Genomic DNA, 13,678 nt, shown 5'->3' with positions numbered 1-13,678 from the left:
AGAATTAGTTGTTTGATATAACAAACCAGTGATATAAGCACGCGTAATTAGTACAATCGGTAAGATAGATCTAGATGTTAGGCTGGAGAAAGATGCATAGTCAAGATTTAAGAAACTTGGATAGGGAGACGTACTGGTGGTATGCTTGGTTTACATAAAATACAGAATTGTAAATTGAATAATGAATTCGAAATGGAAGAACTTTGTGTGGTGATGAAGGGATCAGTATGCATATAATAGAAAGCATACGATATGATATGAGTTAACAAATGAATACATATTATGTGCATGCACTCATTGCCAAAAACTTTAATAGACATTTTAGGTGCATTCATTTCAGAGGGGGAAATAAAGAAACTTTTTAGACTAAAATATATTGGATGATTCAACATTTAGTATACTGTTTATCTAGCAGTGTGTTTCTTCATGTCAAACATATATGAGTGAAATAATCATATGTATCAACGAAAGCACAGCAAAACGAGGAAAAAGAATGATGCTTGCATGAATGTCGATCTAAGGCTGTATGTATATGCAATGCACCTATATATGTATTGAAACGATATTCAAACGATGACAGTCAAACAACCGTGTGTAGGGAAAAGGTTTGTTCAGATTGTTAACTTGAGTATGGACCCAGGCAGCCAGCCAACCAATCTGATTTGACCTCTCACATCTCGTACGTCAAGATTCTAATTCATAATAATAATTTTTACTTTTTTTAACAAAAAGGTCGTTGGCTGGCTGGCCTCTACTGATAAAATCTAGTTTGCAAAAGTTGCGGCATGCTTGTTTTGTTTAACGTGGAATGTGGTGGCATTCAAACAAGTTTGAATATGGGAAGCTAAATCTTTAAGACTGAAGAATTAATGCCTTTGTTAGTAATATGTACGGTTACCCTAGCCCTAGCCCTAGCCCTAGAACGAAAAAGTGCAATATTATGGAGCTTTTATATTTAAGTTTCCAATTGGGATCGATCGATCATGACTCATGAGCAAGGTTTGAAGTAATGAATAATATGCTGCAGCCTGGAAGGGGTGGGTTGGGCCAAAACTCAAGATCGGTGTGTGTGTGTGTGTGTGTTTTGTGTCGTTTTCAAAGATGAACATGACTCTGGCTGATGATCCAAATTAATTGTATTCAAAAATTAACGTTGACGCATCAATAAACAATTAATGAAGAAGGAAACAGTTTCTCTGTGGACTGTAGCAAGTTAGCTGTAGAGGCTGATGGGCTTAATCCAAATCTCCGGGTGTCTTTCTGTATCTCTGACTTTAACGTCCTGCACTGCTGAGCTTGTGAGTTGTGAACTTGGTGGTATAGTATAGAAGATGGAGGTGAATTGGTTGGACAATTATAAGCAATCAAATCATCCTTGTTTTCTGGCTTTGTGCATAATATATAAAGTTCACGAGTCATGAGCTGGTGGCCATGGGGGGAGAGAAAGAGACAAATTCGTGTTTAACAAAGGGGAAGGTGGGTGGGGTACCGTATATGCAGGATGGATATATAGGATAATAATTACTATATATTGTCTTTATATATATTAGCTTATTTAAGTTACATCCTTGTAGAGTCTACTAATACTATGCATTGTATTTTGATAAATCTTTTTTTCTTAAAAACCATATTTCAAATAACAAACATATATAATTGATGGTTTGAATCATCGAAATATGACACGAAGTAAACACCTCAAAATATCTCTTCATCCTCTAAATAGAAAGAACTATCTCTCTCTCTCTATATATATATGTGGGCATATTATCAATAATAATGATACGGAGAAGGGGATATAATACAGATTAACGTACGTAAAGTAGAGAGTGACACACATAAACAAGTTTATGAAAGGCCAAAAGGGCTTTAGAAAATAGTGAAAGCAAACTAGAGTGACTTTGTTTGAGACAAGAAATGGGCATGATTTCGAGTTGTTAAGTTGTAGTTGTGTGATGACGTCGTTCATCCATTCTTATACTCTAGCTAGCTATGCGTCGATTAAAAAAGAAAAACTGAAAAATCCCCACATATGAATATGATATGACCAAGTAGATTAAAAGTCGGGTTTATTTCTGATGCAATAGGTTCTTCAGGGCTAGCGGAGTCTTTAGAGCTAGGTTGCGGCCATGAGCATGCGAATTTACAGCGTGGTCCAAACTTTTCCCCTGGTCTCTGCTACATATATATAGCAGCATCAGCAGCAGCAGTAGCACCTAGGGTTTCTGTTGCAGTATCAGTCTGTATGTGTGGTGCTAATCCTTGTGATTGCCTTCAGCCTCCCCTGACTTCAAGGCACAACTATCATTTTGTGGGATACTTATTTAATGTCTCTGCAAATCCATGCTGGGCTCAAATTTGTCTCAAGTCATTCATACATATGTAATGAAGTTGTTTTTTTATATCCACCGAACCAAACACACATTGCCAATTCATTCCTTGTTCTAAGATTGTTTTGAAACAAGTCTCATGTTCAAATCACCCAAAAAAAAAAAAAAAAAAGAAAATCCATCCTGTTCATAAATCACTTAGCTTTCTAGGTTATGCTAATGCCATTCATAAAGTAGATCAATTAGCTCCTAATTTATTTTAAAAAAACTCTTTTTTGTTCTAATTTTACTTAAATTTAAGATTTTTTTTTTCTTCTTCTTTTAATTGTACTATAAAAGTTAATTTGTTATTTTAATTTTATATTTTAATAGGGTGGGATGAAAGTGAGAAAGCTTTTTTGTTTTCTTTCAATATTTGTTGAAAACACCACAACCAATTAAAGAAAGACAATTGTAGTGGGCCTGGATTCTATTGTTTGAATTCCAATTGGAAGAGGTTTTTGCCGGGTTTTTGGTCGGCATTGATTGGAAGTGGACCCATTAACATTCGTGGCCCAACTTAATGTGTCCACTCCAAGTCCAGGAGTCCAAGTCAATCAACGAAAATAAAATTATAAAAACGTTTCTGCATCCCGGTGCGGCAGCTGGGAGGAGAACAACGTGATCGGGACGTTGACAATTACATTCAAACAACGTGATCGTCTTTCCTTCGACGCTGCGTTTCAATTGCGCGCGTATGGGACATCCAAAGGTTAAAACCCGAAAATGGAAAATTCATTACGCAATAGTATTTCATCTTTTCAACTCCTCTGCGCCTATCAGCCTATGACACGTTACCGTTAAAACGACGCCGCAGCGAAAAGTAAAAGTTCACAAAAATAAAAAGAAGAAATACGCATAGCGGCCACGGTAGCTGTAGGCATCGTGTACACGCACGACTCAGAATAGAAAGAAAAAAGTGCGACGTTTTTTGAAGAAGCAATTTGTGCATCTGCAATCAGATTTTGATTTTTGCCGGGAAAATGGCCGGAGAGTGTTGTCCAACGATGGATCTGCTGCGGTCGGAGCCAATGCAATTGGCGCAACTCATCATCCCTATCGAATCGTCTCGCCACGCCATCTCCTACCTCGGCGATCTTGGCCTTTTCCAATTCAAAGATGTCAGAGTCTGCTCTCGTTTTCCAGTGTTGGTTTGCATTTCGGTTTTTTTTTTTTTTTCCCTTATTGTCTGTTCTTTTTTGGAAACTCTGTTATTTTTCAGCTCAATGCGGAGAAGAGCCCATTCCAGCGAACATATGCCACTCAGGTGCATTCATGGATCATTTCCTATTTTTGGATTAACTCATCATTACCATGGTTTCTGTGGTTCATTTGAAATTTTAATGATTTCATGCAGATCAAACGGTGTGGGGAAATGGCTCGCAGGCTACGTTTCTTCAAGGAGCAAATGAAGAAGGCTGGCTTGTCGCCCTCAACAAGGTCTACAACAGGCAATGATATTGATCTCGATAACATGGAGGTAGTTTTTTCAGGAGTTGACTTGAGATCTTGATCTTTTGCCCTTTCTATGGTCTATATTGAATCATTTTCTTCCCTCTATGGGGTGTGTTGGTGTATGGATGTTTCCAGGTCAAACTCGGTGAACTTGAAGCGGAGCTACTAGAAATTAATGCAAACAATGAACATTTACAACGCACTTACAGTGAATTATTAGAATATAAACTTGTTCTGCAGAAGGTATGGCTTTGTTTTACTGCATTTGCAGTCAGTTTTATGGGATCATTGGTTGCATTATTGGGAAATTGGATGCCTCAACTCTATTATTTTCTATCCTTTCCTATTGTCTTTCTTGTATAATTCTAAGCGCATGTCTGCTCTACTTAAGATTGTGATCTCTCTTTCCCCCTCATCAGATCAGTTATCATGGCATTGCTTTCCTTCATGTGATCCATAAAGTGAACTTGCGTTGTTTACTCATTTCAGGCTGGCGAGTTTTTCAATTCAGCTCAAAGCAGTGCTGCAGCTCAGCAGAGACAATTTGAAAGGCAGCACAGTATTGAAAAATCCATTGACAGTCCATTATTACTCGAACAAGTGCAGCCTTGTACTTTTCTGTTTCATTTTTTTTTTTTCAGATGAAATTTTTTTTTCTTTGCCTATCGATGATGCTTAGGGCTTTATCTGTAGGAAATGACAACAGATCCATCAAAGCATGTTAGGCTCGGGTTTGTTAGTGGTCTTGTTCCTAGAGAAAAATCGATGACCTTTGAAAGGATTCTGTTTCGTGCAACCCGGGGTAATGTGTTTCTGCAGCAAGCTGTGGTCAATGACCGTGTTGTTGATCCTGTGTCAGGAGATAAGGTTAATACTCAATAACATACCATTTTAATGTTCATATATATCTTTTGTTAAATGTTGTGAGAATGCATGGTAGTTTACATGCGTACTAGCTTTTTTATGGCAGTACGCACGCACACAGGATGGTTTACCTTCCTGCATGCTGTAATATTTTTCCGTGTATGTGAATGCTACCTATGCACATATATGCCTAGATACCTTTATCTTCCTGCAGGATAGTTAACTCTGTTACCAGTATTTCTATCTCCTTTTTTTTCTTGAAATTCATAAGTACTATATTACAGGTTGAGAAGAATGTATTTATCATCTTCTATTCTGGAGAAAGAGCAAAGAATAAAATTCTAAAAATATGTGAAGCTTTTGGGGCAAACCGTTACCCATTTACAGATGACTTGGGAAAACAGTTTCAGATGATTACAGAGGTATGCGGTATTCTTTTCAGTGCTTGTTAACTCTTTGTACATGGAATCAACAGCCTTAGGATACCACAACTAAATTATGTTTAGATTGAAACTTTTCTCTTGTGTTAATCATGGGTATTTGAGAAACTTATATTGCTAAGATGGCTTCTTCCTTTTCTTTTTCTTTTTCTTTTTCAATTGTATTGATTAGACTTCTGGTGTGGGCGCTATAATGCCCTATAGTAACTACGGAACATGGAATGTTTATATTGCTCAAACTGTATCAATCATCATCACTCAGTTATGTGGTTATATGGTATATGTATATATATATATATATATATATATATATATGGCCTGAATTTACAATCACTGAAATCCCAAACATTTTGTGATCAATAAAGACATAATGATAGCATTAAGGCTGAAAAAGCAGTCGCTTAGAAAAAGCTCCTTGAGGCTTTGTAGAGTTAAAGAAGTAGACCATCACACCGAAAATCATAGGAGGATAGTGTTGATATAAGTTCTGGCCATGTGCTAAACCATGATCAACATAAAAAGCAGTAGATGAAAAGCCCAATTATGCGTTACAATAGATGTAGCTGACATGAAAGCAACATTTTGCAATGGCCTTGTATTTTACTTGTGGTGCTTTATCTTGATCATATAGGTGGACTAGCTGCAGTAATATTCTCTAATTGTGACTCTGTCTGTCCTTAATTACAAACACTGACTCACTGTGCATTCTGAATTTTATAACCACTTTAATTATAGGTGTCTGGAAAACTTTCAGAGCTGAAGATTACCATAGATGCTGGACTCTTGCACAGGAGCAGTTTATTACAGACAATTGGCCATCAACATGAGCTGTGGAACCTTCTGGTTTGTTTTCAAAAGCTTATGCATCTATCTTCTGCTTCTTCCTTCATGTTTGTATGGATACACTCATGCCCATCCATATGTTTATTTGGTCATAGTCGCTGAGTTTAGCTTTGTTTGGTAACTGAGTCTGATTCCTTAATGACTTGATAGGTGAAGAAGGAAAAATCCATTTATCACACGTTAAACATGTTAAGCATTGATGTGACAAAAATGTGTCTTGTTGCAGAAGGTTGGTGTCCTGTATATGCATCAAACCAGGTTTGCTCTTTTATCCTGTAACAGTTTCTTGTTAAAATGTTTAAAATTATATTCATTTCTAAAACTTGGCTTCAGTCACTTTCAAGTGTAATGCATGTTTGAGGGAATTTTTTAACGAACACAGGCTTGATTTTTCACAGATTCAAAATGCGTTGCAGAGGGCATCCTTTGATAGTAGCTCTCAAGTTGGCGCCATTTTCCAGGTTTTGCAGACAAAGGAATCGCCACCAACATATTTCCGCACAAATAAATTCACTTCTGCTTTTCAAGAAATTGTGGATGCATATGGGTGAGTCAGTTTGCAGGTTATGTCTCTATACAAGTTCTTGCACAATGCTTGGTAGGAAGATCGTGAGGTAGGAAATCAGGTCTACATTGGAGGTGGTGTGGACTGAGAAAATTGGGGGTGGCAAAGTGGGGAGGATGAGGGCTGTTAGGGAAGGTTTGGGAAATTTATTATTGCTCTCTTTTAATGGGTGTATAATGGTAAAACGTAATTTTATATATCTTTACTTGTTGTCTTCCTTCTCACCCGGGAAACAGAAAGGAAGACCATTTCTATCCCTCCTTATTTTATTAGTGACTAGGTTATTCATTTCCCAAATGAGATCATTCATAAAAGAATTTGTCTAATGGAACCATCATCACAGGGTTGCCAAGTATCAGGAGGCTAATCCTGGTGTATACACCATTGTCACATTCCCTTTCCTTTTTGCTGTAATGTTTGGAGATTGGGGCCATGGTATTTGCTTGTTGCTGGCAACACTATATTTCATAATCAGGGAGAGGAAGTTTTCTAGTCAGGTAATGCGTATGGATTTGCGACTGTGGATTTTGCTTCTTGTAATTACCGGATGGTTCTACTAACTTGATTTGTTGACAACAGAAACTTGGGGACATTGTAGAAATGACATTTGGTGGCCGTTATGTTATTATGATGATGGCGCTGTTCTCAATTTACACAGGATTGATATATAATGAATTCTTTTCAGTCCCATTTGAATTATTTGGGCCATCTGCCTATGGGTGCCGTGACCAATCCTGCAGGTACACAGTCAGTCTGAGTTGCTTAACATATTTGTGGTCTGTCAATCCCATTTGAGTTTATTACACTTGGTTTTTCTATTTTGTTGCAGCGATGCTACTACAGTGGGTTTGAGTAAGGTCCGTGGCACTTACCCATTTGGTGTGGATCCTAAATGGCATGGTTCCCGGTCCGAGTTACCATTTCTTAACTCGTTGAAGATGAAGATGTCAATCCTACTTGGAGTAGCCCAGATGAATCTTGGAATCATATTGAGTTACTTTAATGCAAAATTCTTTGGGGATAACCTGAATATCTGGTAAGCTATGGGCCCGTTTGATAACCATTTCAATTTCAGTTTTTAGTTTTCATTTTTTCTGCTAGAGTATAGAGGAAAATGGGAGTGAGTGAGATTGAGAAAGATGATGGGAGGGAAGGATGGGAGGGAAGGATGGGAGGGAGGAGTAACAAAAGTGAAAACAATTTCAAATAGATTTCAGTTTTTAGTTTTTGTTTTTACTTTTGTTACTCCTCCCTCCCATCCTCCCCTCTCATCTTCCCTCTAAATCCCATATCCACTCTCATTCTCACTTCCATTCTCCCTCTTGTTCCTCTATACTTTAGCACAAAAAATGAAAACTAAAAACTAAAATTGAAATGGTTATCAAATGGGCCCCATGTTACTCAACTTGATCCTGCATTATTGCATATGAAGAGTGCATGTTCAGTCTTTCAAACTTCTGAAGAGCGCATGTTTAAGTGTTATGAGTTACTCTCTTAATTTTGACCATCTATCCATGTTCTTTCAGGTACCAATTTGTTCCTCAGATTATATTTTTAAACAGCCTGTTTGGCTACCTTTCACTCCTAATTATAGTGAAATGGTGCACTGGTTCACAAGCTGATTTGTATCATGTAATGATATACATGTTCTTGAGTCCTACTGACGATCTCGGTGAAAACCAGCTTTTTTTGGGGCAAAAATTCCTTCAGGTTTTGTTATATTTCCTTGGTTTGGGCCAAAAATTTTCTCAAGCAATGCCATAGTGTGTGACACCAATATTAAGAATGCCTTGTGTTTAATTACAGATTTTGTTACTACTATCGGCTCTTGTTGCTGTGCCATGGATGCTGTTTCCAAAGCCTTATCTGTTGAAGAAGCAGCATGAGGAGGTTCGCTTGAAAGTATAGTCTTAATATATGTTTCATGCGTTCTACAATCCTCTATTTATACCTTTTATTGATATCCTGTTTCCTCAGAGACACCAAGGTCAATCCTACGCGCTGCTTCACGGTGGTGATGACCCTCTTGAAGAGGATCACCATCAAAGTTTGCATGGTCATGAGGAATTTGAATTCACCGAGGTCTTTGTACACCAACTCATACATACCATAGAGTTTGTGCTCGGAGCAGTGTCTAATACAGCTTCATATCTACGTCTATGGGCACTCAGGTGGGTGGCTAACAACATAGAACTTAGAATCATTTAATAGTATCCATGCTTCATTAGGCATCTACGATGCGTGCATTTGCTTAGTTGCACATAATAATAAAAAAGTTGATACTTCTTAGATTATTTGAATGTAAATTCTACGATGATGATCATCTCGTTTGTCCTTGTCTTGCTTTCTTCAGTTTGGCTCATTCAGAGCTGTCCAGTGTATTTTACGACAAGATTCTACTTCTAGCCAGGGGGTAAGTTCTTTTACTTCATCTTTTTGCCGTTTTACTGAACTTTGAGATCTTAAAAGAAAGCAGAGTAATTAAACAATCTCTTGGGAATTACTGCAGGTTCAATAATGTCATTATCCTAATCATTGGCATAATAGTTTTTATATGTGCAACTGTTGGAGTGCTTCTAGTGATGGAGACTTTGAGTGCATTTTTACATGCCTTGAGGCTTCACTGGGTGGAGTTCCAGAACAAGTTTTATGAGGGCGCTGGTTACAAATTCTACCCCTTTTCATTTGCGTTACTCAGTGAAGAGGATGAATGATGCACTGCGGTTTTCGTATGTACATTTTTGTTGTTGTATATATATGGTAATTTTCGAACAGCTAATGAGTGTGACAAGAACAAAACGATAGAATTGTATTGATATTAATCAACATACAAATATACTAATACAGAAGTGTGAGAATTCATTCGTTCATGATCTTACCTCAAACTAATATAATGTATCTCTTCAACTGAAAATCTCATTTGTCATAGTTCAACAAATACAAGCGATATTGAGAGAACCGGAATTGAACACAAGAGGTTGGTTGCAAAGGTCCAATCCGAAAATAAGAAGCAATACGGATTCGGGCTCAGTGTAAGGCCTTAGTCCTACTATAGAGCCCAATAAGCGACTAGGTAGGCCATAGCCTTCATAATCGCGGCCCATTATGTGACTGATTTGTTAGCATTATTTAAGCTTGGTAAGATTAGGGGTGGGTCAAATATGATTAGAGGTTTGAGAGACGTGAAATGACTTGACTTTGAAGGTTTGAAACAACGTTAACATCTACAAATTTCGTAATGGATGCAAAGCTATTTTGATCCAGCTACGACCCTACTATACTATGCCTGCAAGCAAAAATCCAGAGGTTCCATATTTAAACCAGCTGATTACATCGACCATGACTTCTCTTTGACCATTGGTTTTCATAAACAAAAACGCGCTTCTCCATCGTCGTTTACAATGAGTTCATAAAGCAAGCCCTGCCTGCCTGTCTGCCTGGGAGTCTGAGCCTGAGCTAGCTAGCTAGCTCTGATTCCGTCAAAGAAACTCCGTAGCATGTTACATCAGAACGGGAGACCGTGATCGCTTTATTTCTTTCTTTCTTTCAAAGATGGTGATGGGTAAAGGACGGAAAATGTTTGTATGATACTCCATCTCCATCAATATTGTTTGTATATTGATTGGTCCCCCACATCGAAATGCGAACCAATTAGCAAACCCAGAATGAGATTGCCACGTTTGAACCAGTCCAAGTTTAAGCCTAACCCTTTTCCATTTTTGGTAAATGGCCTTCTCTTCTAGTTCAAAATCTGCTCTTTAATACATTTGGGCCTCTTCTCTTGTTCTATAAAACCTAATTGTTCCAGTTTCAGATCAGATTGAAAGCAAAGCAGAGAGAGAGAGAGAGATGGCGAGGGGTAAGATCCAGATCAAGAGGATAGAGAACGCGACCAATAGGCAGGTGACCTATTCCAAGAGAAGGAACGGGCTCTTCAAGAAGGCCCATGAGCTCACTGTTCTCTGCGATGCCACGGTTTCTCTCATCATGGTTTCAAATTCCGGAAAAATCCATGAATACATCAGCCCCTCCACCACGTACGCAAATCTCTCCAACCCTATTATATTAGTAGCTAGGTTTTTCTTCAACTAGCTAGCTGGTCTACAATGAGCTTTTTTGTTTTTTGTTTTTTCACTTGCTTATATCATAAATTTGTGTTTAGAACAAAGCAATTTTTCGACCAGTTCCAGAAGACTAAGGGAGTCGATATTTGGAGCTCGCACTATGAGGTTTCTCATTCATCATTACTCTCGCTCGTCTGCTCTCTCTCTCTCTATATATATATATATATATATATGTGTGTGTGTGTGTGTGTGTGTGTGTGTATAATTGTGTGGTTATGTGTGCAGGCAATGCAAGAGCATTTGAAGAAGCTGAAAGAGGTGAATAGGAGTCTGCGGAAGCAGATCAGGTAATTAATAATATAAAGGCCTTATTTCTTTTTTTAAAAAAAATCCTTTTCCAAATTAAAGTATAATGCGCGTGATGTCTGTTGATAGGCAAAGGGTACTAGGTGAATGTTTGAACGATATGAGTTTTGATGAACTGCGTGGTGTTGAGCAAGAAATGGAAGGCGCTGTTGAAGTTATTCGCAAGCGCAAGGTTGTATGTGTATATCTTTTGGTTTCCAGTTCTTTAATTATTATGATTGTTGTTGTCATTGCTCTAGCTCTTAGTACTCTGGTCGTTGTTTCTTTATTATTACTTTTTTAGGATGAGTGATTTAATTCATAACACAACACAACAAAATATACAGTATACACATAAGTTCCTTCAGTAGAACATTCATTTTTATTGTCTTTCCAAAAGAATAGCTCTACTTTTAGAGTTTCAGTTGTCTCATTAGATCATTAAAGATTAAGTAAATCCATTGCCAATCTGATACGTATAGTTTGAATGAAAATACCAACAATTATTAAGTCACTGTTTGAGAGGTTCTCAGATCAACTTTGGCCTTCCCCCTTGCAGTTATAGGTGTAAGTGGACATGCTTCTTTTTCTTTGCCATTTTGCCAGTTTGTACTTCAGATTTCCAGCTACGAGACATGAGTACATATATGCATAAACAGGCAGGAAGTTTTTGCAGCTGCAAAGGGGGTGGAAACAGTGTTAGCTAGCTATATAGTGCCCTCTATAGCCATAGTCGTCGTTCTGTTTGTGGATGCCCCCATTACCCTGTCTAGCAGACTCTTGCTAGTTGTTCTCCACTGCATGTGACTTGTGAAACACTGTATTTTTCCCAATCTAACGTTGCGTATCTGTACAACGATGGACAGATTCGAATGATCTCTAACCAGATTGATACTACGAAGAAAAAGGTAGCGCTAATTGACAATGTATATGTAATTGGACCCCTTTTGTCCATTGATTTGTGTTTGTCCTTTCAGTGGGTGGTAGAGGATTCCTTCCGGGAGCTAGCTCTATCTATAGCTTTAGCTTATTCATAAGGTTGTAAGATTGTACTGATTGAATCTCTGTTTTTTTTTCTCCTCCTCACCTGATTACAGCTACGGAGTGCAACAGAAATTAACAGGAATCTCCGTGAATATGTATGCAGTGTGCCTTAAAGCTTAATATTCTCTTTTAGTGATTAAAATATATTATTCTTTGGTTTTTAACCTCTGTTTATAAAAGAGCCTTCTTTTTGTTGTTGTTTTGTTTATACTTTTGGTTTGATTAAGGATGCAAGGGACGACCCACATTATGGATTAGTTAAGAATGGAAGAGAGGATTATGAATCTGCTTTTGGCTACTCATCAAATGGAGGCCCTCGCATATTTGCTTAAAAGGCTGCAGGATAGCCAATGCCATCCTAGCCTTCACAGTGGAGCAGGATCAGATGTCACCACCACCTATGCCTTGCTTTGACTTTGGCAGGCAGGCAGGCAGGCAGGGCACCTCTCTCTGAGACTGATATCACCCCAGGAATTTAGACAACAGTTTGGTTAATTACCCATGTATTGTATTGTTGATTGAAAATGAAAATAGTTGCTTGGTTTAGCTTCGACAAACAATGGCTGTTGTTGATGAAGATATTCTGACTTTAAAGGCCTGGCCTTTTCGTCAAAGGTCGTTTCTTTCTTTAAATATTCAGATGTCTTTGATTTCTGGAGGGCTCAATTCTCCAAGCTTGGAATTTGACGGTCTAACTTTTGTGAATCATCATGTCCATAATTTTATTTTTTTGGTTCAGTTCCAAATAGGGATGGCAATGGGTAAAAATTGGGGGTGGGTATGTCATTCTCATCCTCATTCTCATCCCTATTAAGCTTTTTCTCTCTATTCTCATCTTTATCCCCGCAACATTCATATAAGGAATTCCACATTCCCACCTTCGTTGGAGAATGGGTTCCCCGATCCGCCCCATTACACAAGCAAAACCAATATATAACGAATTTGTTGAAAGAAAAAAATGTACTAAGGCAAGATAATGAATATATATAATATATACTTATAAGACAATATAATAATGTTTATATATGTACTGGAAGTTAACTAAATAAATAAGCAGTGTGGCAAAAGGTTCGTATGAATTACATAAGTATATAATATAATAATATAAAATATAAAACTAATTTGGTACAATCTCTTTAATAGCATATTTATATATACTATAATATATATACCTCATCAAAAAATTAATATATATTCTAAATGGAAAGGGTTCGGGTTGGGGATTAAAATACCATCCTCGCCCCTCCCCGAACACCATACCCAAAAAATTCTCCATACCCGTTTTATGTCCTTCATACCCGACCCATTATGGTCGAATTCCTGCGAAGACCCTTCCCCGCAGGGAAAAATGCCATCTAGTTCCAAAATTAGATCATAACTTTTCTTAAACTAAAATTAAAGAATAGGAAGAACCGCAAGAGGACATTAGAAATTCCAATTTCAACCAGCCAGCCAAACACATTATTAGATTAGATGCCCAAAATTGATGAACAAATTTGGTAATTAGAGTACTAATTTTTTTTTTTTTTTTTGGGGTCATAATAGAGCACTATTATTTCCTATACCAAAAAACATGCCTTTTCTCACCAAACTAAAACCAAAATTTAACACATGCCTTCCCGAATTCTCATCACTTACCAAATTAAAAATAAAAAAGGACACATAATTTGGAGGAGGGACTCTTTGGTCAAC

General features: G+C 37.6%; 2 protein-coding genes across 7 annotated transcripts; both read left to right on the top strand.

Moving 5' to 3' along the window:
• The first annotated feature begins 3,242 nt into the window (after positions 1 to 3,242).
• LOC117615739 (V-type proton ATPase subunit a3-like) lies at positions 3,243 to 9,408 on the top strand. 2 transcript variants are annotated; one of them, XM_034344881.1, is made up of 18 exons: positions 3,243 to 3,487; positions 3,589 to 3,633; positions 3,724 to 3,846; positions 3,957 to 4,064; positions 4,311 to 4,421; positions 4,515 to 4,688; positions 4,970 to 5,107; positions 5,861 to 5,968; positions 6,119 to 6,226; positions 6,367 to 6,515; positions 6,877 to 7,030; positions 7,113 to 7,273; positions 7,363 to 7,569; positions 8,060 to 8,243; positions 8,340 to 8,423; positions 8,511 to 8,704; positions 8,887 to 8,946; positions 9,043 to 9,408. In XM_034344881.1, the coding sequence occupies exons 1-18, from the start codon at positions 3,350 to 3,352 to the stop codon at positions 9,245 to 9,247; spliced, it is 2,451 nt and encodes an 816-aa protein (XP_034200772.1). In that variant the 5' UTR covers positions 3,243 to 3,349; the 3' UTR covers positions 9,248 to 9,408. The 2 variants fall into 2 exon arrangements, with proteins under 2 accessions (XP_034200772.1, XP_034200771.1); XM_034344880.1 differs by having other exon boundaries at positions 8,340 to 8,435.
• Positions 9,409 to 9,774: 366 nt separating this feature from the next.
• Positions 9,775 to 12,691, top strand: LOC117622898 (floral homeotic protein DEFICIENS). Of its 5 annotated transcripts, none has more exons than XM_034353705.1 (8): positions 9,781 to 10,255; positions 10,353 to 10,570; positions 10,696 to 10,762; positions 10,883 to 10,944; positions 11,033 to 11,135; positions 11,809 to 11,850; positions 12,040 to 12,081; positions 12,214 to 12,691. In XM_034353705.1, exons 1-8 carry the CDS (start codon positions 10,118 to 10,120, stop codon positions 12,316 to 12,318), a joined length of 777 nt encoding a protein of 258 aa, XP_034209596.1. In that variant the 5' UTR covers positions 9,781 to 10,117; the 3' UTR covers positions 12,319 to 12,691. The 5 variants fall into 5 exon arrangements, with proteins under 5 accessions (XP_034209603.1, XP_034209596.1, XP_034209621.1 ...); XM_034353730.1 differs by having other exon boundaries at positions 10,348 to 10,570; XM_034353737.1 differs by having other exon boundaries at positions 10,342 to 10,570.
• Positions 12,692 to 13,678: the final 987 nt, after the last annotated feature.

Source organism: Prunus dulcis, chromosome 1, assembly GCF_902201215.1.
Source record: "Prunus dulcis chromosome 1, ALMONDv2, whole genome shotgun sequence".
Classification (NCBI taxonomy): Eukaryota; Viridiplantae; Streptophyta; class Magnoliopsida; order Rosales; family Rosaceae; genus Prunus; species Prunus dulcis.
This window is presented reverse-complemented; position numbering and strand designations above follow the sequence as displayed.